Source organism: Bos javanicus, chromosome 8 (assembly GCF_032452875.1).
Source record: "Bos javanicus breed banteng chromosome 8, ARS-OSU_banteng_1.0, whole genome shotgun sequence".
Taxonomy (NCBI): domain Eukaryota; kingdom Metazoa; phylum Chordata; class Mammalia; order Artiodactyla; family Bovidae; genus Bos; species Bos javanicus.
In genome coordinates, this window is record NC_083875.1 from 2,117,551 (window position 1) to 2,143,956 (window position 26,406).

At 38.0% G+C, this 26,406-nt stretch overlaps 1 protein-coding gene across 8 annotated transcripts in view; it reads right to left on the reverse strand.

Annotated features, from left to right (window-relative positions):
• NEK1 (NIMA related kinase 1) overlaps nt 1-20,529 on the reverse strand; it is a 132,210-nt gene extending 111,681 nt beyond the window's left edge. For all 8 annotated transcript variants that reach the window (XM_061424913.1, XM_061424911.1, XM_061424915.1 and 5 more), the window contains exons 1-9: nt 20,439-20,529; nt 16,934-17,082; nt 16,421-16,517; nt 8,607-8,704; nt 7,659-7,742; nt 7,475-7,542; nt 7,268-7,354; nt 4,987-5,041; nt 2,523-2,723 (exon numbers count right to left, since the gene is read on the reverse strand). In XM_061424913.1, the coding sequence (XP_061280897.1) occupies nt 2,523-2,723; nt 4,987-5,041; nt 7,268-7,354; nt 7,475-7,542; nt 7,659-7,742; nt 8,607-8,704; nt 16,421-16,517; nt 16,934-17,050 (807 nt within the window). In that variant the 5' untranslated portion in view covers nt 17,051-17,082; nt 20,439-20,529. The remainder of the gene's footprint in view (nt 1-2,522; nt 2,724-4,986; nt 5,042-7,267; nt 7,355-7,474; nt 7,543-7,658; nt 7,743-8,606; nt 8,705-16,420; nt 16,518-16,933; nt 17,083-20,438) is intronic.
• Nucleotides 20,530-26,406: the final 5,877 nt, after the last annotated feature.

Sequence of the window (26,406 nt, forward strand, 5' to 3'; positions counted from 1 at the left end):
AAAATGTTATTTGTAACAAAGGAGTCTTGTAAAACACCCACACTTCAGAGGTTGTAGCTATGTCCTATATTAGTGGCCTTTAACTGCCAATTTTTAACTGGCTTTCTTGCTTACTAATGTATTCTCTTGGTAGTAACAGTTAAATCCACATCTCTGTTTCCTTAAGATTATTTGCTCATATGGATATTCCGTTAAAAGTCAGAGGATATATGACACTTCCCTCTCATCTCATGAACATTTAAAGTAATAAAACTATGATTTTGCTAGATATCTGATTCATAGAACAGTTTAACAGTGATCATTTAAATCAACAAAGGCACACAAGTTATATAAGATAATTCCACTTTCAGGTGACCATGCTGCTGCTGCTAAGTCATTTCAGTCATGTCTGACTCTGTGCGACTCCAGAGACGGCAGCCCACCAGGCTCCCCGTCCCTGGGATTCTCCAGGCAAGAACACTGGAGTGGGTTGCCACTTCCTTCTCCAATGCATGAAAGTGAAAAGTGAAAGTGAAGTTGCTCAGTCGTGTCCAACTCTTAGTGACCCCATGGACTGCAGCCCACCAGGCTTCTCCGTCCATGAGATTTTCCAGGCAAGAGTACGGGGTACCAATACTAATTGACTTGAGACAGATTTTTGATAAATCGTGTTCAATTAAAATTCAACTCAACATGGGGAGGGAGGAGGGAGGAGGGTTCAGGATGGGGAACACATGTATACCTGTGGCGGATTCATTTTGATATATGGCAAAACCAATACAATATTGTATTGTTAAAAAATAAAAATAAAAAATAAAAAAATTCAACTCAACAAGTATTTATTATACACCTGTATGCAAGTAGTAGAAGAGGAATCATGAGTCAGCAATCTATTATATATACATATACATGCCCACACACAGTGGTTTGCAATCATCTTCTACTACAGAAAGAGCAATTATAAAGATAATATACTTATATTAGCATAGTAAAGTGATATATTGATAATACTTAACATATATTGGGTATACTGAGTACTTAATAAGTATTATACACTAAGCACTTCACAAGCATTATCATTTTTGACTCTGATTACCACTTCAAGGCATTATTAATTAGATACATTTATAATCCCATTGTTCACAGGTGAGGAAAGGGAGGCAGACAAATGTTGAATAGTCTTACCATTAGAAACCCAAGAAGACAGAGAATATAGAAAGATGGATACCAGGGGCCAGGGCGAGGTGGAGGGGAGTTACTGATTAATGGGTATAGACTCAGTTTTCTAAGAGGAAGAGAGACCTGGAAATGGATGAGGTGACAGGTGCACAGAACTATGAACGCATTTAATTGTACACTCAAAACTGGTGATATTAATAATTTTATCTTATATCTATTTTACCAGAATTAAAAAAACAAAACCAGAAAACAAAACAACAGAAACTGAAAAGACAGAGGAATAACTTTGTGATATTTTGACTAAGAAATACATACTTGGTAAGCACTCAGTTTCTGGCACACAGCTCCTAAAATCCTTGAAATTTCCTTAGTGGGAAGCACATAAAGGTGCCTTTTGTTGTTCAAAACAAGCCCTTTTGAGACACACCAAAATTTTGTTAATGCGATGACATTTGGAAAGCACCTAAAGATGGAAGCTGGTTGCCAGGGAAACCAACTCCCTGATTAGAGGGTTAAAAGCTCCAATGTCACTGCCCTCCCCTAACCAGGACAGGAAAGAAGCTGGAACCAATCACGAAGGACCAAAGATTTACTAATCATGCCTACTAATGAAGACTCCATAAAAAACCAGGGAAAAGGTTCAGAGAGCTTCTGAAATGGCAAACATTCAAGGGGGGACCCCAGTTCCTGCACTTAGGATGACTCCAGACCTCACCATTATGTACCTTTTTTCCTGGCCATTCACCTACATGCTTTATAATAAACTGGTGAGTGGAAGTAAATTTCTCCAAGTCTTGTGAGCTGCTCCAGCAAGCATATGTTTTACTATATGCTTTATAATGAACTGGTGAATGGAAGTAAATTTCTCCGAGTCCTTTGAGCTGTTCCAGCAAGCACATCAATGGAACCAGAGGTAGGGGTCATGGGAACCTGACACATAAACCGGATGGTCAGAAGCACAGGTGACAACCTGCCACTTATGGCTTCTGAAGTGGGGGTGGTCCTGTGGGAGAGACTGAGCCCTTGAACTGTAGGATCTGATGCCACATCCGGGTACATAGGGTCAGGACTGAACTGAATTCTGCCTGATGTATAAAAACTGCTATACACATGGTGACGAGAGGTGTCAGAAGTTATGCAGTGTTAAGAGGAAACAGAGGAGGAATGCAAATGCACAACTGGAAAGCAAACAGGAAGGGGAAGAGTAGCAGGAAAACAGAAAGGAAAGTGACTCCAGCACAGCTGGGAAAGGCACGCACCCCCCAGAGCTGCAAAGAGCTCTCCTCCAAACAAAAGAGGCCACACCCCAGTCAAGCTCCACAACCCTCCTGCTCAATTTAACTACAAAAAAAAAAAAAACATACCTGAGGGGAGAGAAACTTTTCAATGCGTTTGGCTATAAAACCTTTCTCCAATATGGAGTTGACTGATGGTCTATCCCTAGGATTTCTTTTAAATAACTGAGAGAGTAAACTGCGGAGATCGTAAGAATAATGCAAAGACACGGGTGGAAAAGATCCAGATATTATCTTCAGTACCAGGTTCTTCATATTGCCAGCTTCAAACTAAAATTGAGAAAATAAATGAAACATATGAAACATAAGTTGAAAATATGAGTATCAACAATGAGAAATAGAGTTTTTCCTATTAACAAACAACAGAACTGCAACCTTCTTTCTAATATTTTAATCAGCACATGCTCTCCAGAGCAAGATTCACTTGGTTATTTACAAACACATTTAAAAGAAAATACCAGTTTTCATGAAATGGTATAACCTGCTCTAAGATTAACTTTTACATATTCAAAAAACTGAAAGATGGAAGACATCATTAATCCCAGCTGTACTAATCAGAGTAAAGGGTTTATAAAAGATAACAATTACCAAGGTGGTAAAACAAGCAAACCTGGTACTCTTCATTTAAGATCTGCCTTTCTGTGCCCCTGCTGTAGCAACTAGAATAGGAAATTAACTAGAGAACTAAAAGCCTTCGGGGAAAATGAAATAAATAAAGGTATTAATTAATTTCCTTTTATACACTGCTCATTATTATTATTAAAAACAATTAAAAAATTGTGTGATGCTCCCAAAAGCCATATGGAGTCATCAACATGGCAAGTATTCCAAAGGGGAATATAAACCTTATCAATGGAAACATATATTTTAGGATTAAACACAATATAAACTCTAACTGAAGTGGGGGAAAAAAAGGTGGGCAGTTTAAAATCTAAAAGGATTTTAGATTTTGAGAGTAAAATTAAGCTTTTGAGATTTCAGTTAAAATGGTATAGAACAGTTGTACACTTACGTTAAAATAGTATGAAGTAGGCAATGGTAATTATACAAAGTATAAAAGAGTTCTCTTAAATGTTGAGTTCTCCTAGCACATAAAATATGATATTGTTTATTAAGATGTGAGTACAATTCAATCGTCTAGAAATGTCTATGTACCTAAGAAGGAATCCTAAATGCAGAAACAGGTTATTACTCTATTTCTTCACTACAGTGAAATTTCGCTTATCTCTCAAATGATAAGCTCTTCATAAAATAAAGATTAATGATTTACTGAGCTTCATGTGTCCACTTAAGGGTAAATAACTCCAAAATACAGAAGCAACAGTGACAGAACAATGCAAATGAAAAGACTTTTTAAAATAGGTTTAGGGAATTCCCTGACAGGTCCAGTGGTTATGACTCTGCATTCACAGCCATGAGCCAGCGTTCAATTCCGTGGTCAGAAACTAAGATTCCATAGTGGCAAGGTGCAGCCAAAAAAAAAAAAAAAACCAAATAAATAAAAATATATAGATTTAGACCTAAATCACTATATGTCACAGAAAAACTGACCAATTTTTTAAAATGTAGATCTAATATCTACCACGTCATAGCACTTTGGCAGTCTATGCTCTTTTCCTTAAGAAAAATAAAATCTTAAGGTAATACAATGGGAGACAATGCAACCATGAAAAAACACAGCAAAAAAAAAAAATTCAAATAACATCAGGCAATAAAGATAGGCTAGAAAATTGCTTATACAACACAACAAAACTTATGAAGGAAAAAAAACAAAAATGGAACTCATTTTATAAATTATTCTAGAAGAAAGTTGGGAAAGAAACAATTTACAAGCAGACATTACTGACTAGAGCAATCACTTCTGATATTTATTCACTTCCTTAGGGTTTTATTTATTCCCTTAAGTTTTCTGTAATAAAAATGTGTTACTATTTAATCAGTAGAGGAAGCATTTTTAAAAAGCAAGATTTTAATATGGAAAATGATTAAAACTGAACCTACTTAAAATAAGAACTTCCCCTTTTTGGTAAATTATGTGCCACCTAAAAAGTAAAAATTTTAAAATACTCTGAATTAAAGACTACTTGCATCAGTAAAATCACCTCTCCCTAAATATGCTGAAAACTGTTCTTTAGATAATTTCAATTCTAAAGTCAAATAATTTGGATGTTTTGAGAAAAATTACTAAAATGAAATTAACAGTCTGTTAAGCCAAAATATCAAATTCATTATGCAAGTTTAACATTTAAAAGATAGCAGATTTGTCTTTAGAAATACTTTTCTAGAATGAAGTATGATATATGATATTATAACAACATATATAACCATGCATATGTGATATATGCACACATGTTAAGGGAAAACTGATTTACATTTACACCTCAGAAAATACTGAGAACTTTACAAACCAACAGAGAAGAGTAATTCCTAGTACAAGTGGGTCATCTGATAGATGGCAAATGAGTTTTTTTAAACAAATATTATAGGGTTTTTTTTACATAATTTGTAAAATAGTTCACAAACTTCTACTTACTGCATGTTTAAGTGTGCACATCTCATAAAGGACACACCCCAGAGCCCAAATATCACTAGAAAACAGAAAAATGAGAGATCTCCAAGAATCAGAAATTACTTTAAAAGATTTTCACTTTAAGAAGACAAAGCAGCTTGAAAATATTTTGCAAAAATACAGGTTCCATAAAACGTGTTCTTTCAAACTTAAAATTTCAACCATAACTAATGACAAAAGCAGTTATCCCGGATTAGAAAAGTAAGTTGCCTAAATAATTACTTTAAGTATCATTAACAAAACAATATTTAAACAAAATCAGTAAATTTCAGATGTTTCAGTTTTCTTATTTTGCAAAAAATCAAAATGCTTTATTTAATCATTTGCAAAATACAATTTCTTAAATATTATAAAGTAAAATACTGCTTTAATGAAGAAAATATTCATTTACTAAAAGTAAATCTGAAACAAATCTGTGACAACCAACTAAAAAATATTAAAGAGTAAATACATTAATTTATTTTCTAATTTCAAGACTTAGTTACAGTATCATCTTTATCCACAGTCTCTTCTGCTTTTTTATCTTAAATAAACAGATATTTTTATAACTAAAAGACTATTTCTATTTTTAAGAGAGAAAAAAAAAAAAACCCTCACAATTCAGAGCCACAAGTCAAAAAAACCAAAAACCACTGCTCTTGGAAGTTGAATGTACTGGAAAAGAATAAAGCCCATTATTGAAATCCTAAAGTTATCTACCCAATCTCTCACAAAAATCTACAAAGTCAAAATGTAACCCCAAAATCTGTTTAATTTTAAGATTTCACTAAAATAAAAAAGTAAATGTAAAAAGCCTTTAGTAACTTGAACATGTTATAAACTAAAAGCTATAAATAAAAACATTAATGCTGCTGCTGCTGCTGCTAAGTCACTTCAGTCGTGTCCGACTCTGTGCGACCCCATACACGGCAACCCATCAGGCTCCCCATCCCTGGGATTCTCCAGGCAAGAACACTGGAGTGGGTTGCCACTTCCTTCTCCAATGTATGAAAGTGAAAAGTGAAAGTGAAGTCGCTCAGTCATGTCCGACTCTTAGCGACCCCATGGACTGCAGCCTACCAGGCTCCTCTGCCCATGGGATTTTCCAGGCAAGAGTACTGGAGTGGGGTGCCATTGCCTTCTCCGAAAAACATTAATGATCTTATTAACAAAATTCTTTAAGAAACATCTGGGAAAATATGAATTTACAAGCATAATTAATGATGTTTATCCACTACAGTTTTAAAGCATTTTTTTCATAAAATCAATTTTATATAAAATTCTCCAAGGAATGATTAAATCCATTTCAAATTTAAAGACTAATATTTTCATAACTGAATCACCCAAAAGACACTGAAACAGCATTAACATGTAAAATTACTTTAGCTCAAAGAAAATGCTGCTCTCCTTTAGAATATCCACTAGTAAAACACTCCATGGACTTGACTGATCATCGTAACTGATTTAAATACATTGCTCAGATGATGCTCTCATCCCTTCTGCTCAGGTCTGAAATACAGTTTACCTACCCTCAAAAGAAAAGGGGGGCAGGGTGGATAGCAATCCTGAATACATGCATTATTGCCAGTCACCACCTCCTTTTAGCCTTGTAGGGTGCTTTCAAAACTAAGGTGAATGTTTCTGGGTTGGGATTTTTAAATGTGTGTGTGTGAGAGAAAAGAAAAGGTAACTGGAATTCAGTGGCAGAATTCGTCTTCCTGACACACACACTATTCAATCTGTTAGCCATACATATTACTCAGTGATTAGGCATTTGGACTTGGGAGTCAGATGCCTGGGACTATAAAGTCACATCACCTCTCTCTGCATTTGTTTTCCTTCTAAGGAAAGAAGGAATGACAAATACCTACAACTCACAAGGCTACTGTGAAGATAAAAAGAGTTAATATATACAGTGCATTTAAAACAGTATCTGGTATATAGCAAGTGTTCAATAAATATCAATTATTGTAATTCAATAGGAGGTAACTATTATGAAAAGAAAGACAAAGAAAGCACTGTTTCCCATTATAACTTAGATAAGAAAGTAATTCTTTCTATAGTTCCTTCAGCAAGAGAGTGAAATAGCTTCTTTACAATTCCCCTCATTATACATTAAAAAAGTATATATACATATGAATACATACATATGTGGACATATGTCCCTTAATGATTTTAGAATAATATTCTGAAACCTAATATAGTATAACAACGAAAGATTTAAAGAAAATATTATACGACATGAAATAAGTATCATTTTAAATACCTTTTATTATTATAAGGTTTATTTTCACAGATTTCAGGTGACAAGTAGTATGGGGTCCCTATGCAAGTTCGAGCCAGCTCTACAGTACTAGAACAAAAAGAGAATTATTGGAGAAACTTAAGATACTTAAAGATATTATAAATTATCACAAGTATACCACCATGGATTAAAACTTCACTGAAGACATTGTATCAAACCAAAATTTACCTATTAAGAACTCTAGCGATTCCAAAATCTCCAAGTTGTATTGTTCCATCTCTGGTTAAAAATATGTTCTGTAAAAGAGATGGAAAAAAAACAGAAATATTGTTACAGTCCAGTCTTTGCCCAAGACAATGCTGACCCAATGTCCGAATCTACTTAGAAGTTAGTAGTGACAGAAAAAACATACCTGTGATTTTATGTCTCGATGAAGAATTTTTCTATCATGTACATGTTTTAGGGCCAAACATATCTGTACAAACCAGTCCAAAATCTAGGGGGGATAAATCAGATTATTTCTTTAAAAGTTTATATTTCACATTAGTCTTTCCTTGTTCATTAAAAGAACTCAGGAATATCTGGGGAAGAGAGGATCTAAATCCTTAAAAAAAAAAGTTATAATTTTTAATTTCATCATAATTAATGTCATTTACATCAGGTAGATATTCAAATCAACAGTCACATTACATGCAGTACACACACTCCATTTAAATGTAAGAACTGCTCCTAAAGCATATTTTATAAATCAGAATTAATATGGAAAGAAATTTTCAGAGAAGAATGAAAAATGGAAATACTTTATATTTTAGGATAGTATGATGGTGAGTGACTTTTCTTTGTTGTTAAATATACCACTTTTCTACAAAAGTAAAAATCACGAGAGGGAAAAAAATCAAGCTGGACTACTGGAAGACACCTCTGACTTCTTTCTCACCCTACATTCATCACATATAAATACACACTCTGCAGCTGGCCACTTGAAAGTAAAAAAGCTGTATTTCTACCTCGCTTCTAACACCAAAAAAACAAAAAAAGAAAATCCAAGTAGATGGCACTTTTAAAAATGAAAAAATTAAAGTACAAAGTGAGGAAGAAAACAGAGGCTGATTTTCTATATCTTTGACTGACACAGGACTCTCAAAACATGATACCAAACCCACAAGTCACAAGAAAAGTTGCCAACATAAATTATAAAACATCTCATGAGAGCAGAAATATGACTGCAGTGCTGGAGTATGCAGCCAAAACTCAGTCAGCACCTGTAGTTATAAAGAAACACATGTATAAAAAATAAGCTTTGAATGACTTCTCAACAACATTCGTGGATTAAGACCCAATCGCCTATATGCTAACTCACCTGGTCCTCTTGAAACAAAACGCCCTTCTGAGCATTTATTCTTTTGAACAGATCCCCTCCTTCACAGTAATCCATTACAATGTAGAGAGAGCCATTTTCTACAAAATATAAACATTACATTTCTTTTTTAAAATGTTTATTGAAAGCATAGCTATATTAAAAGTACCTAAAGGTTAACTGAACTGTGGTGTTGGAGAACACTCTTGAAAGTCCCTTAGACTACAAGGAGAATCAAACCAGTCCATCCTAAAGGAAATCAGTCCTGAATATTCATTGGAAAGACTGATGTTGAATTGAAACTCAATACTTTGGCCACCTGATGTGAAGAACTGACTCATTAGAAAAGATCCTGACCCTGATGCTGAGAAAGACTGAAGGTGGGAGGAGAAGGGGATGACAGAGGATGAGACGGCTGGATGGCATCACCAAGTCAACGGACATGAGGTTGAGCAAGCTCCGGGAGTTGGTGAAGGACAGAGAAGCCTGGTGTGCTGCGGTCCATGGGGTCACAAAGAGTCAGACACGACTGAGCAACTGAACTGAAAGGTTTAATAGAAAGCAGCAATTAATTAAATGCGTTCCACTAAACTAAAAACAGAGACACAGAAGAAATGCAAAAGGCAAAGTATGTATACTGGTTGTATAGACTGTGTGATAACTTGAGTTAACAGGCAACTCCATCATTAATGATTTTTCTACCAAGAATACACCAATCCAGTGGAGATCACTGGATGTCCACACTGACATAAACATATCTGGAATATGTACAAAATGCAGACAGATATATATGATTTCACTTAATAGATATAACTTCTTAAACATCATCTTAAAAAAACAGATTTTTCCACGCATTTGTCAGAAATAGGTAATCTTGGTTTCCAGTTGACAATTACTTTTCACCTTTGTTTCATGCACTTAATTAAATGTCAAATAAACACAGTAACAGATGCTATGACTCAAACGAAAGACAGTCTCTACGCCCAGGGAACTCTCTTTTTCTACCTCTGTGAACAAACATAAAGATGGGGCACTTCCCTAATCACCTTTATGCTTTAGTCCACAGAAAAAAAGACATCCATGACCCTTCCAGGGGTAGACAGGACAAGAAGGACACCTCTCATCCTTCTCCCCTCTTTCATTCTTCCACAGGAATAGGACTACAGGACCTTTTCCCCAGCAGGAGGAGCGGCCAGGGTCACTTGTCACAGCTCAAGGTCAGCCCTCTTGGAGCTCACTTCTCCTGCTGCCTCAGGCTCATAGCCTTACTCTCGGCAGGCTTGGGTGCTGGTCTTTTTACTTTCCATGCCCACATTCTTCCTGGATACACTGCTTCTAATGTGCCAAGGGCTGGGAACCTACACGAAGGAGCTAATTAAGCTGTATAACTGTTTACAATTGATATGAAAAGATCATCCAAATACACATATGAGAAGTCAGTATGTGGAAAAAAATGCAGAAAACCTTATAATCAACTGCTTATAAGAAATATGTATAGAATGTCACCATTTACACAGCATGAGAAACATACATAAAAAATTAAGCATAGTGTGCTATGACTTACATATGCTTAACATTGCTTAGAGTACGTGTGGAAGGAAACTCAAGACAGTAGTAACAATGGGTACCACCAAGAGGTAGAAACAGGTAACTTAAAGAGAAGTAGAAGGCAGACTTTTTACTGTTATGTAACCTTTGAATTCTGTACATTATGCATTTATCAAAAATTAAAACTATTACAAGATTAAAAAAAAAAAAAGATGTATCTGTGTGTGACAGACACAGACAGACAGACACAGAGACAGAGAGGACAGGTTAAAGAGGACCTGAGAAAGGAATGGAGAAGCAATCCTGAAGGAAAATACCTGAGTTCTGTAATATTTTCTGTTGCTTAAACATTTACTATTTATTTTGGGATAAATACTAGTTAAAGCTAAGGTTAACAGAGAAGTCTTTTCTCCATGAGGGAAATACTAGTCTGTTTTGTACTCCATCATTCAAACATCTGGGTACCAACTATTAATATGTGGCAGGCACTTTGAGTGAGATGCCAGGGATACAGAAATATAAAACACAACCCCTGTCACCAAGGGACTCACACAGCACTGAAGAGACACCCTCCAAACCCCCCCACCCCCAAAGAATGAACACCTACAAACTGCCTGAAACTGAGGCAAAAAGACTGTTAAGCAAGTGACAAAGCCTTGATGCCTATTAGAAAACAACCAGGAGTTTAACAGAGAACAGGAAGCTTGACCCCTCAGTGAGCACACCTGCAGGAAGGCTAACCTCAAAATTCTAATACTTTTCTCCTTTCATTGCCCCTCACTTGAGAAGCTGAAAATAACCCCAGATCCCCTAACTCCCAGTCTTCCCTAGTACTGAAGTAGTCAGTGACCCCATTTTGCCCACTATGATCTAAGAGGAAATCTGAACAAGCGCTTGTGAGAAACCTGGCTTGACTGGTCCCAGGAACAGACTGCTCTCAGTCCGTTTCTTCAGCATCTTCTGGATGCAGGCGCCGCCTGGAGCTGCTAAGTGTCATCTCAGGACAAGGCTCAGCATTAGGCCTAAAAACGTGTGTATTAAGGATGCCAGAGTAGAAATCAGACAGAGTCTAACCTGTCATATACTCTCTATATGCAGGACTGCCCATCTGTTAGATTTCCTGTTAGGTGAGATCATTAAATATCTTTCTCACTTAACCCAATATTGGCCAGATTTTCTATTATTATTACCCACAGCAAAAAGCAATCCAAATTTAGCCTGAAAGAAAAGGGTTCTTTAAGGAACTAGAGAAGTTGGATTTTGACAGCACCAATGGGGAACAAGTTGAATGCCAACACTCAGCTCCATATATGAGGCTTTTTCATTAAAGATACAGGATAAAAAGCAAAGACTGTAGGAAAACAAAGACAAAAATATGAAACCAATTAGAAGATGATAGCTGCAGACAACTAAAGATAGATAGCAATACATGATTCACAGAGTAAACAAACGTGTAACACAGATACCCAAATATACAGTGACACAAGACTTTCTCAATGATAGCATCAATTTTTAAAATTTATAAATGTTAGGAATATAGACCAAAAGTATCTATTTATCATATTTAATATTAAAATTTAATTATAAATTTATACACTTGGAAATACTTTCAGCCTACTCTCCAATTTTACAAAAAATTTTATCCAAAATTTTCACATTTCTCATCAATATCAATGTCTTTATTGATTCACCTATGTTTTCCCAATACACATGATCTTCATTAACTTTTAACTGAAAAAGAGCACTTTTAAAATGTTTCTGTTGTCAGCGGAATTTTTTCTGTGTCCTAATCCCCATACGCAAAATACTGGGACTTCAAAAATTCATCCTAAAGAATTCATATGCATTATTGTTACAACATAATCATACTGCCATTTGAGTGATTTTAGAAGACTTATAACAGTATCTGATATCTGCAATTATGACACCAATATTAATTTCTTTGATGTCTCTTTTAAAAACTGATTCTGCTGAGGTCCTCTGCTGCTGCTGCTGCTAAGTCGCTTCAGTTGTGTCCGACTCTGTGTGACCCCATAGATGGCAGCCCACCAGGCTCCCCCAACCCTGGGATTCTCCAGGCAAGAACACTAGAGTAGGTTGCCATTTTCTTCTCCAATGCATGAAAGTGAAAAGTGAAAGTGAAGTCGCTCAGTTGTGTCTGACTCTTAGCGACCCCATGGACTGCAGCCTATCAGGCTCCTCCATCCATGGGATTTTCCAGGCAAGAGTACTGGAGTGGGGTGCCATTGCCTTCTCCGGAGGTCCTCTATAAGCACTCAAAATTAACTCAGTTTAGTCTTCTTCCCCAAAAACATTTCGCTATGTAACGTTCTTTAAAAAATTTGAGAGCACATCTTGTAACATGAGAGACTTTACAAGAAAGAATTCATTTGTAATATGACAAATTTTGGAATGTCCTTCCTCATTTTAAGGTATAAACGGATTTTTTAAAAAAAATAGTGAGATGAAAACTTTCCTGAAACAAAGGAAAACCACAATCTGCAGGCAGAAAGGGTTCAAAATGTTCCAAGGAAAATGAATCAGAAGTATTAATACTAAGTCATATTCTGCTGAATTTAATTCTGAAGAAAGAATTCTTTGAGAATCAAGAAAAGATAAAGCAAATTATCTTCAAGAAGAAGAGAAGCTTTATGCCGAAGTCAAACTTTTCTATAGAAACATTCAATACCAGAAGACATAATGTGCTTGTGAGGAGGAAAGTATCATTAAAGATACCTATCATGTATAAAAACAAGAGTTAGACACTCTAAGAAATGCAAATAGTAACTGCTTTGAGGGAATACATCATCCATTTGCTCATCATGAAAAAAAACTGATGAAATCCCGACAAGTAGGAGATAAATATCTCTGAAAAGGGGTAACTAAAGTATAAAAGAATTAACAATAAGAATTCACTCTGTCTAAACATAGAATCAAGGCCAAAACAGTCTAAGAATTAAAATTTCAGAACAAAAGATTGTTAGAGATTATGATTTTATTTCAAAATGCTCAAACTACCGCACAATTGCACTCATCTCACACGCTCGTAAAGCTCAAAATTCTCCAAGCCAGGTTTCAACAATATGTGAACCGTGAACTTTGAGATGTTCAAGCTGGATTTAGAAAAGGCAGGGGAACCAGAGATCAAATTGCCAACATCCTCTGGATCATTGAAAAAGCAAGAGAGTTCCAGAAAAATATCTACTTCTGCTTTACTGACTATGCCAAAGCCTTTGACTGTGTGGATCACCACAAACTGTGGAAAATTCTTAGAGATGGGAATACCAGACCACTGGACCTGCCTCCTAAGAAATCTGCATGCAGGTCAAGAAGCAAGAGTTAGAGCTGGACATGAACAACAGACTGGTTCCAAACCGGGAAAGGAGTACGTCAAGGCTGTATATTGTCACCCTGCTTATTTAACTTACATGCAGAGTACCTTATGAGAAATGCCGGGCTGGATGAAGCACAAGTTGGAATCAAGATTGCCGGGAGAAATATCAATAACCTCAGATATGCAGATGATACTACCCTTATGGCAGAAAGCAAAGAAGAACTAAAGAGCTTCTTGATGAAAGTGAAAGAGGAGAGTGAAAAAGTTGGCTTAAAACTCAATATTCAGAAAACTAGGATCTTGGTATCTGGTTCCATCACTTCATGGCAAATAAATGGGGAAACAGTAGAAACAGTGACAGACTTTATTTTGGGGGACTCCAAAATCACTGCAAATGGTGACTGTAGCCATGAAATTAAAAGATTCTTGCTCCTTGGAAGAAAAGTTATAACCAAGCTAGACAGCATATTAAAAAGCACAGACATTACTTTGTCAACAAAGGCATGACTAGTCAAAGCTATGGTTTTTCCAGTGCTCACGTATGGATGTGAGAGTTGGACTATAAAGAAAGCTAAGTGCCGAAGAGTTGATGCTTTTGAACTGTGGTGTTGGAGAAGACTCTTCAGAGTCCTTTCGACTGCAAGGAGATCCAACTAGTTCATCCTAAAGGAACTCAGTCCTGAATATTCATTGGAAGGACTGATGTTGAAGCTGAAACTCCAATACTTTGGCTACCTGATGTGAAGAACTGACTCATCTGAAAAAGACCCTGATGCTGGGAAAGATTGAAGGTGGGAGGAGATGGGATGACAGAGAATGAGATGGTTGGATGGCATCACTGACTCAATGGACATGAGTCTGAGTAAACTCCAGGAGTTGGTGATGGACAGGGAGGCCTGGCATGCTGCAGTCCATGGGGTCGCAAAGAGTCGGACACAACTGAGTAACTGAACTGATGTGATGATTTTTACTCTGTCAAGATGAACAAAAATCAGTGGGGAAGAACTCCAAAGATAGTAATTTCCTCATCTTTCATAACAGCCATTCAAAACAACATCAGAATTCTACTTTTTTAAACAACTTGCTCATTTTTTAAACAACTTGCTCAAGGTTTAAAATGTTCATTTTTTTTTTTTTTACCATTTTAGAGAAAAATGAAAAATTTGTTGTTTCAGGGCTCCCACAAGGTCTGTAAGAAACCAAAGAGGCCCATGATAAAATGAGAAGATGGTTCAGATGAGGTAGAAAAAAGGAACTGTGACCAAATGAATAGACTCACCAGATAAAATTACATCTTATAAATTTGATAAGCCAAGGCTGGAGATTCTGTGAGACACAGGAACTCTCACTCCTTGTAGTCTAGCAATTCCATTCCTAAAATACAGCCACAGGACAGATACCTAGACAAGAATGTCCAGTATAATTCTGCCTGTGACAGTAAAACTCTAAACACAACCTAAGTATTCATAACAGGAAATGGGCTAAACAAATTGTGATAGAGCCATAAAGTGCACACACTGAGAAATGCTGCAATGTTACAAGAAAGTTGTAAAGAATGGGCACAACAATACACAGTGACATGGGAAAACGCCCACGAGATATTAAGTGAAAAGAACTAGAAGCAGACATACATACATATGATCCCACCTGTTGCTTTTTTTTTTTTTATTCCACCTGTTCTTAAACATCAAAAGCTACATACTTGTTTGTTCCACAAAGGCACAGAAAACACAGTAAGGAATCAACATGGGATTATTTTCAAAGCTTATCCTTAAGGAATGAGAATGAGCAGAGTGGAAGGAACAGGGAGCTTGGGGTCCATGCACGTGTCTACTCCTGAATACACTTCCCATGAGCATTTACTCCTTTAAAGCTAAATGGCGGTAGTAATATAACCTTATTTAAAGGCTGTGCCATCCCTTCTGAACCATTCAGATGTTTCTAAGTAAAACGTCTGAGAGAATATTTGTTGACATACATTTAAACCTTTTCTCTTGAAATACTAAGATCCTGGTGATGAAAGCAAAAAGAAACTAAAAGGTAGATACTAGGGGAAAGATAAAGGAAATTCAAGGCCCTGGGAAGGAAGAGATGGTTAACATTGTACTCTTTACCATGAGCTATAAAGCCTTACTTCACTGTCATCATAAAATAAACTGAGTACTTTATGACATAAGGTGTTAACTGATTCATGTATTTTTTAAAGTATATTCTACTTTAGTAGATAACTTTATTTGGGAACAAGGATACTCTAATTCAGATGCTAAAATTTGTATGTAATAAGAGCCTGAAATGGTCATTTAAACTATCTTCTACTTTCAAGCTAGACTATTTTTTTATTTTGCAACTGACAGAAATTTCTGACAATAATGGGAATGAATAAACCACCTTGACCTCCCTTTAGAGAAGCTTTGTCTTACCTTAGTTCCTGCATTACCAAATATAATGGTAGATATTTCCAAAATAGCAATATTTTGTAATATTTTAAGAACCTGAGAATACTTTATATATAATACACATATATATTATATACAAGGTGTATTTAATACAGTATCTCAATATTATAATAATGATGTATACAGGAGAACACTAACAAGCGGGGTACTTTCTAAAATGACAACATTTTCTCAGTGGCAGTGGTGGCAGCACTTAAAGGGAGTTTAGTTTTAAAAGGTGAAGATGACTGTTCCTGCTGTGTCTAAATTTCTGTACTTACCACACTGCCTCTTTACAAGCAACCTCAGTGACTTGACTCAGTACTAAGCTACAAAGGGACAGGGTGGCATTAGTACTATCGGAGAAGAAGGCTGACACTCATATGCATGTGTATTCAAGCAGAAATAATATACTTTTCTTTCTGAGAATAATTCACAAAAAGATCCTTAAAAGGAAAGTAGGCAGCAGTCGTCACAAGGCTTAGGAGTCTGTATCTGACCTTCAAATGATTCTCTATACTGGACAATGTTTGGATGCCGCATGTTTGCTAGCACTGCAACTTCTCTCCTTGATTCTTCCCTCTCTTTATTGGACATCTGAAATAGAAGGGGAAAAATAGTAAATTAAGTAAATAAATGATATAAAAGTCCAACCGAAAGAGAGTGGTTAAAAATAATGTTACCATAAATCACACCCCAAGTAATAAAATATAGCCAGAAGTTAAAAAGAATGAGTTGAATGCACAAAAAGATACATTTTAAGATGTTCAAATCAGATTAAGTTATAGAGCAGTACATGATGTATCTTTTTTAAACACATAAACACCAGCACATGTCACAGAAAAAAGTCTAAAAGGATTCATAGACTCTTCTGAAGTGAGTGGTTTTCTCTGCAACTACAACAGTCTCTCTTTATGTCATATGTTGCCATACTTTTTTTTTTTTGTCTCTAACAATGAATCTGTTTGTAACCAGACTTCTGCTTGGATAACCAAACAAAAAAATACACTTACCCTTGAGATATTAATTTCTTTGATGACATATTGTCTGCCATCTTCTGTAGATCTGACAAGAATGGCTTTTCCGAATGAACCTTCTCCAATCTTCTGTACTCTAATGTATTTCTCCATGGTTCTTTTTCTAAGGCATCTTAACAGATATGCTAGACATACAAAATAAAAATAGTATCAGTTAATACTCCAGTTCTTTGGCCACCTCATGCGAAGAGTTGACTCACTGGAAAAGACTCTGATGCTGGGAGGGATTGGGGGCAGGAGGAGAAGGGGACAACAGAGGATGAGATGGCTGGATGGCATCACTGACTCGATGGACGTGAGTCTGAGTGAACTCCAGGAGTTGGTGATGGACAGGGAGGCCTGGCATGCTGCGATTCATGGGGTCGCAAAGAGTCGGACACGACTGAGCGACTGAACTGAACTGAATTGATCTGAATAGAGATAAACCATGACATCTATAACAATTAAAATGTTTAATTCAAATTCTAATGCCTCAGTGACTATTTTTCTTTAAAAATATATATATATAAAATCTACTTGAAGTTAAATAAACCTTACCTCACTTTTACTCATGCAATGTAGGAATAGCTAAAAGGATAAAACTTGTGATATTTAAATTCTATAAGAATACTTTGAAAAGTCAAATACTACATAGACTTGTCACATATGGAGAAAGAAGCTGACTTTTTCCTACAGTAATTATTGTCAGGATTACTTTACTACCTGCAATAAGAATACAAGTTTAATAAGACTACTTCCTAAACTTATTTGTCTAATCCCCTCTCATTAGACATTTGTTTCCAGTGTTTGCTCTTATAAAAGAACTTCAGATTAAATTTCTGCAACAGAACAAAGCCTGAATATAAAACAACAGCCTTAGGCGCTAAGGAGAAAGCAGTCAAAGTTTAGGGCTGCAAAAATCCTAAGGAGGAGGAAAAAGAACAGAACTAGTCCAAAAATGTGCATGTAAATGCCTCTCCTGTTAGACAGCCCACTCCTAAGCTATGCAACACAAGACAAGACCAAAACAGATTAGTCCTCACAAATGACTCAAAAATGGAGTTATCAGCAGGAGACTTCAAATAACCTTGATTAATATGTTCAAGAAAATAAGAGGGAACAATGGATAAGTGATTTTTTTTAAAAAAGGAGAATTTCAACGAAGACCTGAAATGTATCTTTACTAAATGAACTCCTAAAAGTAAAATATAAAATATCAGGAATTAAGAACTCATTGCATGGGTGTTACAGCCATTACAGCCAGCAGGATTAAGTAATCTGGAAAACAAACCATCAAAAAATATTGAGGACAGAAAAAATACAGAAGAAACAAAAAGACATGGAAGGAAAAGAAGATTCAATATCAGAAAGATTTTAATTCTTAATCTTTAAATTTAATGCTTCCCTAATATAAACATAAGCTCTGGGTGTGAGGGTGATCAGACAAGCTGATTTTTAAAGTTAACATGAAAAAAAGAGCAAGAATAGCCATAGAAAACTTAAGGGCTCCCCTCATGACTCAGTCAAGAATCTGACTGCAATGCAGGAGACCCAGGTTTGATTCCTGGGTCAGGAAGTTCCTCTGGAGAAGGAAATGGCTACGGACTCTAGTATTCTTGCCTGGAGAATCCCATGGACAGAGGAGCCTGGCAGGCTACAGTCCATGGGGTCAAAAGAGCTGGACATGACTTAGCTACTAAACCACCACCACCACAGCCATGGAAATACTGAAAAAAAAAAAAAAAAAGAACAATGAAGGAAGACTTGTTTACCTGATATCAAGAGACATTAGAAAGCTAATTATGAAAGAGGCAAATCACAGGGAGTCTAGAAATACATTAAAAAATTTTTTTTTTAATTTGGTGGATGACCATGGTTACATTTTAAATCTGAAAGCAAAAGATGGATTTTGAAACAAACAGTATTTTAAAAACTAGGGAACCATGTGGCAAAAAAAAAAAAAAAAAAAATTAAATCCATTTTCTTCACTTTATACCAACACAAACTTCAGATGGTAAAAGTTAAATGTCCCTCAAATTTTTCTATATGACATCACTCTTTTTAAGTATGTCAACTATGTTCCAGAAAAAGCAGTCTGTTAGTTAAGTTAGACATCTTTCCTCACATGTTACAAGAACATCTTTAAGTCATGAATGTTTAATAAAATGATGTGCACCAAATGTGAAAAATGTTAACAGTATATGATGAAAAACTGTATCCTCAATAATATGGAACTTGAATCAAGCCTTTTCAGCTGCTTCAGCTATTTGACGGACAAGCAAGTTGTCCTAAAGGGAAACACTGGTGAAGAAATGTCAACAGCTTTCAAGAACTTACGGTACTAACTGCAACTATGATCCACACATATAGTTCTCCCAAAATAATAAATCCCATTTTAGACTGAAGGAGAAGGTCAATTTAACTCCTCAATGAGGAAAGGCCCTGTCTCATTTCTCATAATTCAAAAAAGCTGAAGACAAAAATGGGATTCCTACTAGAGCTGGTTCAAAATAATCTCCTTCTCTGAAGTCTAGTCCTCTCTGTAAGACTATTCAGACAATAAACAGTTTCCCTAGTGGAAAGTATGAACATGTAAATGGTTCATATTCATGAGATAATGCCATGTCCACGGGATTACAGTTAAGATTTACCTGGAATACAGTATCAGTGCATTATGAAAATGACCTCAAAAGAACTCCCCTGGCCAAGTTCCATAACCTTTACGAAACTCCCAATTGGTGACTCTTAATGTACAAAGAGTATCACCAAAGGAAAAAAAAAAAGTGCGCAATCTTGAAACAGATCTGTGGATCCTCTAATTTCAGACAAATCTAAAACAGAAACAAAGAACTACTCTCTCCACATATGGCTTCCCTCCATGGTCTCTATAATACTGCTGCATCATAAGAAAAGCCCATTGCTGGCAGAGATTGCCAATTATTTTTAATCCTTCAAGGTATCTCCGATGTAATTTACCATGGCAAGAACAACAAAAAAAATCTCTATGTTTTGGGGCGGATCTTACAATAGAGAATAAAAATTAGGCCTATGTATTTTTTTTAAAAAGCCTTATGAACTCTAAAAGTATTAGAACTTTCAATGCCATACATGTAGACTGTTTGAAACTACGGGAAGTGGAATGTAAGATTACGAGCTAACCAGTTAACTGCTACTCGTTTTCTAATTAAACCGTGTATGCAATTTAAGACTGGAGACAAGAGATAAGCAACGTAAATGACTTGCTATCGATAACAACACTTATAATATTACTTTAATTTCATGCTCACTATCGCTTTTCTTTTTTATATCGCCTATTAATAACGTCCAAGGATTGCTTAGTAATGCTGTTCCTTAGAGAATTATCATCTCAGTGAGATGAGGCTATTTCCGTGCACCTCAGGGCAGGAGTCCGCAGCCTCCCCAGAAGGAAGTCAGGGCGAGGTCTCCCGCAAGAGAACAACCTCTCAGTTCTGCACGTCACGCCTCCCAGAGCGCCGCTCACCTCAGGACTCAGGCCGTGGGCACCTTCCGGGCCGCCGCCTCCCCCAGGGCTCAGCGAGGCAGAGCCGACCTTCCGCGGACCAGAAAGCGCATCGGGCCGCAGCCTGCGCCGCCCGGGCCAACGCCCCGGGACACGACTCCGCGTCTCCGGACCGAACCAACCGGTTTCCGAGCCCCTGGCAACGGCGGCAGGGGGAGTGCCCCGGGCGCCGCCCCCAACTTCTCAGCGGCGGCTGCCAGCGGCCTTGTGGGGCGGGCGCATTGGGTCTGGGGGCTCCTTGACGGTTCGTGCCCCCGCCTCGCCACGCGGACACCTGATAGTCGGGCGACGTGGAGAAGCGCTTAGAAGTCCCGCCTCAGGACTCCTCACAGGACGCCCCAATACCTCACAGGAGGCAGAGCAGCGGGCGGGGCGCCTCGGCGCGGGCATGTGACGTCAGCGCGCGGACGCGGGCGCTGAGCGGAGGCGGCCGGGAAGGACCTCGGGGGCGGGGCCAGGGCGGGGCCAAGGCGGGGCCGGGCTCCGGAGGTGTGGGCGCTGCCGGTGCCGCGGGCTGCGGGAGGAGGGGAGGGAGGCGCAGAGGGACAGGAGCGTCCTCATTCACAGGAGTGAGGCCAGGCGGCAACGGGACCGCTACGCAAGGTGATGTGGAGTAAAGCCTGTTGTCGTCCCACACATATGCAAGGGAAAAGGGACTTATTTAGCTTTGTTAGAGATGTCACATTTTTAATAATTATTTGGCTGTTTTGAGTATTTCTTGCTGCATGGGCTTTTCTGAGAGAGAGAGCGGGGGCTACTCTCCAGGTGCAGTGTGCAGCCTTCTCATTGCGGGGGTTTCTCTTGCTGGGGAGGACGAGCTTTAGTAGTTGTGACACAGGGCCCAGTTACTCCGTGGCTTGTTGGATCCGTTCCTCACCAAGGACCTATCTCCTGCACTGGTAGGCGGATTCTTTACCATTAAACCACCAAGGAAGCCCAGGGATGCCACATTTTGAAAACTGATTTTGCTTTAAAAAGCAAGACAAGTGAAATAAATCAAAGACATATACTGTAATGATGTCACATGTGGAATCTAGAAAATAATGTAAACTAGAGAATATAAAAGAAAGGAAACTGATGAAAACAAACTATTCATACTAGTTATCAGTGGGGAGAGAAGTGGGGCACGATAGGGATATGGGATTAAGATGTACAACTACTATGTATACAATAAATAGTAAAAGATACATATTATACAGCACAGGGAAACATAGATATTGTTGGTTAAAACTATAACTGAAATGTAACCTGTAAAAAATTTTAATCAATATGTTGTACACCTGAAACATATGTAATATTGTACACTGGCTGTACCTCAATAAATAAATAGAATGTTTTTAAAAAGCAAGACTAATCCTACTATATTTTGGATGATTAAAGCAAAAGAGTATTTTTAAGTCTTGAATTTTTAATATAACATGGTTTAAAGAGAAAATTAAGAAACAAAGAAAAAACAAATAAGTATAACGTGCTTTTCCACACCTTTACATCTGCTGAGTGTATGTGTTTCTTACTGGTACACTGAAAGGTTCAGTGGTCTAAGTACCCTCCTCCATTGCAGGAGTTTCAAAGATGGAGACAGATTTTTCTGTAATAAGGGATCAGGTTCGGTGTAGTCCTGAGTAGCCCTTTGGCTAACTTGCCTTTCTGAGAGTAGCCCAGGATACTGGAGAATCCAAACTTGAAGCTGAAGGAGGATGGTGGTGTGGCTGTCTTAATTCCTCTCCAGGTTGTACCTTTCATACGTGCTGTGTGTAACTGGCAGAGACACCACAGATTTTGCCAGAGACCTCACATGTAAATGATTCATATATTTGCTTCCAAGAAATCAGTTTTCTTCCCCTCATGTCCTCCACAACACACCAAAGTCTAAGCCTCTCTGGGTTCTCCTTCAGTGTGATTGAGCCCTGCTTGTATTAATGAAGCACTCTATTGCTAGCATGGAAATTGAACGTTTTTTGGCTTCTTTGCCAGAAGATGGCACTGCAAGTCATCCAACCTGGCAAGCTAGGCAAGTCACCATTGGTCTATCTCCTCTCTTCCATCTCCATGTGAAACACTTGTTTTCCTCATTTCTGAACTTTTCAGCTAACCTCCTGTGACCCCTCCCACCCCCAGTCAGTAGGAATTTTGGTGTCTGAATGCACAGTGACTCTGGCTCTACCCACATCCCTTTGTTCAGCAAACAATATGAAAACATTGCCAATTACTAACATAAGTAAATTCATTTTGTCGTTTTCATAAAGAATGCTTAGTCAGCTCCTTCTTTAGACTTCTGTCATAAACTATTGGTGAGAACATAAACTGCTAGAGTCTTTGCAGAAGGCATGCTAGCTATAGGCATACCCTAGACAGCAAGTTCACTTTTAAGACAAAGCAACCATTGTTTATAACCAGAAAAACTAAGAGGAATGTAGATGTCTAACAATATGAAATTGACAATACATTACAATGAAGTCAAACAAAGGAGTATTCTGAAAATATTAAAAGAGTGACTGAGAATTTTTTGACACAGAAAGTTGCCCTTGATGTTGTTGTTATTCAGTCACTAAGTCCAACTCTACAATCCCACGGACTGTGGTATGCCATACTCCTCTGTCCTCCACTATCTCCTGGAGTTTGCTCAAATTCACATGCACTGAGTCGGTGATGCCATCCAACCATCTCATCCTCTGCCGCCCGCTTCTCCTTTTGTCATCAATCTTTCCCAGCATCAGGGTCTTTTCCAATAATCTGGCTCTTCATAGGGGCTTCCCAGGTGGTGCTAGTGGTAAAGGACCCACCTGCCAATGCAGAAGGCATAAGAGACACGGGTTCAATCCCTGGGTGGGGAAGATCCCCTGGAGGAGGGCAGAGCAACCCACTCCAGTATTCTTGCCTGGAGAATCCCATGGACAGAGGGTCCTGGTGGACTATAGTCCATGGGGTCACAAAGAGTCGGACACGACTGAAGCAACGTAGCACACACTCAGGCATGGCTTTTCATATCAGGTGACCAAAGTATTGGAGCTTCAGCTTCAACATCAGTCCTTCTAATGAATATTCAGGGTTGATTTCCTTTAGGGTTGACTGGTTTGATCTCCTCGCAGTCCAAGGAACTCTCAAGAGTCTTCTCCAGCACTACAATTTGAAAGCATCAATTCTTGGTGCTCAGCCTTCTTTGTGGTCCAGCTATCACATGCGTATATGACTACTGGTAAAACCACAGCTTTGACTGTATGGACCTTTGTCAGCAAAGTGATGTCTCTGCTTTTTAATATGCTGTCTAGGAGCAAGCATCTTTTAATCTCATTGCTGTCGTCACCATCCACAGTGATTTTAAAGACCAGTTTTTGTTTCCACTTCCCCTGCTATTTGCCCTTGATGTATTGTTGAGTAAATAAAGCAGTTTAGTCTTTACAATGATGGGATGAAGATCAGGCTCTCGCGGCACAGAAAGCTGAACTCGAACTCCGGAGGCACAGAAAGGCAGGAGTTTGCAGCAAAGGAGGCTTTATTGGAGGACTGACTCCAAGCAAGGGGGTGGAGACCAGCCTTAGAGCCACGCCCCCTTGCTGTCTGAGTTCGGTTTTTTAAAAGGTAAGGACAAAGACGCTGGGGTCAACCATTGTGTTTGACATTTCTTAATCGTGGTTTCAGGAGTCAAGACGTCTCTGGTTTATCATTTTCTAGCCAGGTGGTCCATGGCTCGGGGGTCTGTGAGCTCATCTTTCCCTGGAGCAAGCACCTGAGTTGTAGTTAATGATGGTGTCTATAATAGCAGTGTTAGTGCTTGAACTTCCCTTGTGGCTCAGCTGGTAAAGAATCCGCCTGCAATGTGGGAGACCTGAATTCGATCCCTGGTTTGGGAAGATCCCTTGGAAAAAGGAAAGGCCACCCACTCCAGTATTCTGGTCTGGAGAATTCCTTGGGCTGTATAGTCCATGGGGGTGGCAAAGAGTCAGACATGACTGAGTGACTCTCACTAGTATTTGAACGATGTTCTCAACAGCAGTTTGAGTCATCTGGCTGATGAGTGTTTGGTGGGCACAGAACTGAGGTCAGAGGAGACAAGAAGGGGGATAAAATTTGGGTTAGAGAGATAAATCATAAACTTGGTTAAGGGAACTCGGTTTTAGGGGGACTTGTTTTCATAACCTGAGTTAGAAGGATTATCTGATTATTTCCCTTTCTGATTTACATACCTCTGTAATTTTTATTTCTTTGACAACAAGAATGTGTCTGAGTTTCTTTGATTCTTTTTATTTAAAATTTTTATTGGTTTTTTTTCTTTCAAACAACCAAAAAGTCTTTGTTCTCTGCAACAACCTCTAGACATAAACATGCAAGGTAAAGTCCACATGCAGTCTGTTTCCAGAACTCCCCAGAACAATGAAAATTGTTAATTTTCATGCATATAATCTACATTTTTCTCTAAATTCATGAAAACATAAATGAACTCATGTGCATATATATTAGTTTTAATCTTTTAACAAACGAGATTATAGTATAAACATTATTTTGCAACCTGAATTTTTTTTTTTTTGTAACCTGAACTTTTTAACAGTACATCATGAACATTTCTGCAGAGATCAACTAATTCTTGTTTATGGTATCAATACTCCATGAGATGGATGTACTGAAATCTATTTAATTAGATCCCACTCAACAGACTTAGAGATGGTTTCCAGTGGCACTGTTCTTTATCTTCAGAGACTCTGAAAAGTGAGCTTGCTGGGTCAAAAAGTATGCTTTAAAAAAAAAAAATTTCACTTTAATAGGTACTCCTGTGCTTTGGTCATATTTCTCTGTGCAACAAGCCACCCTAAAGCTTAGTGGCCAAAGGCTCAACAGTGATTTCTTTTTTCTCACAATTCTGAGGCCAGGAAGTCAAACAGGGTTCTTGTGGGTGGTGCTTTTGCTCTTTGTGGTTCCAGCTAGAACCACTCACTCAGTTTCCTGCAACTGCAGACCGTGCTGCCTGGCAGCTCTGCTGCTCCCCTATGTGGGGCGCAGGACACATACAGCCCTGCAGTCTCAGGAGAGCCACACCCCTTTCAGAACAGCTGCCCTCACAGTAAGGGAGAAGTAAACCGTGTGCTCAGTCGTGTCCCACTCTATGCACACCATGGACTGTATCCCGCCAGGCTCCTCTGTCCATGGCATTCTCCAGGCAAGAATACTGGAGTGGGTTGCCATGTCCTCCTCCAGGGGATTTCCCAACCAGAGATTGAACCCATGTCTCTTGCTTTGACAGGCAGATTCTTTACCACTGAACCACCAGAGAAGCCCATAAGTTAGAAATAGACTCTGCCAGTCCTTTTAAAGGTGAGGCCAGGAAAGGGCGAGGTGTCACTTCTGCACATTCCTGGTGAAAGCAGGCTCAAGGCCAGTCACAATTTATAAGAAGGCAGGGAGTCAAAAGTGGCTGTGTTTGCAGACCATCTACCACTTCCTCTGGATGTTTCTTAATTTTGCAAATTTTTAAAATTTCCTCCATGGGTCTGCCTTTCATACCACTTGCCCCTTTTTCTATTTGAGTATCTTTTTATCAATTTATAGGTGATATTTGTAAAATGTGGAAATTAACCATTTATTATGGTCTGAAACAAATATTTCTGGCAGTTTCTCACTGGTGTTTTGATAGTTTTTATGGTATCTTTGACCATACAGAAATTTGTCAATTTGTAGTCAAATTGGGGGGCCCTGTGCCCCCAAGATCTATCAGTCTTTTTATTTGTCATTCACGTTTTTCATCTTGCCAAGCCAGTATTCCTTCACCCCAAAGTTAGCTGAATAATCTCAGTGTTCTTGTATTTCAATTGTCTAATAGATTTAATGCATTTGAAATTTATTTTTATATATGAGTAACATAGGGAGAATGACTTTGTATTCGTTTGGAGGAAATCTAATAATGCCAGAATTATTCATTAAATGTGATTTCCTTTTC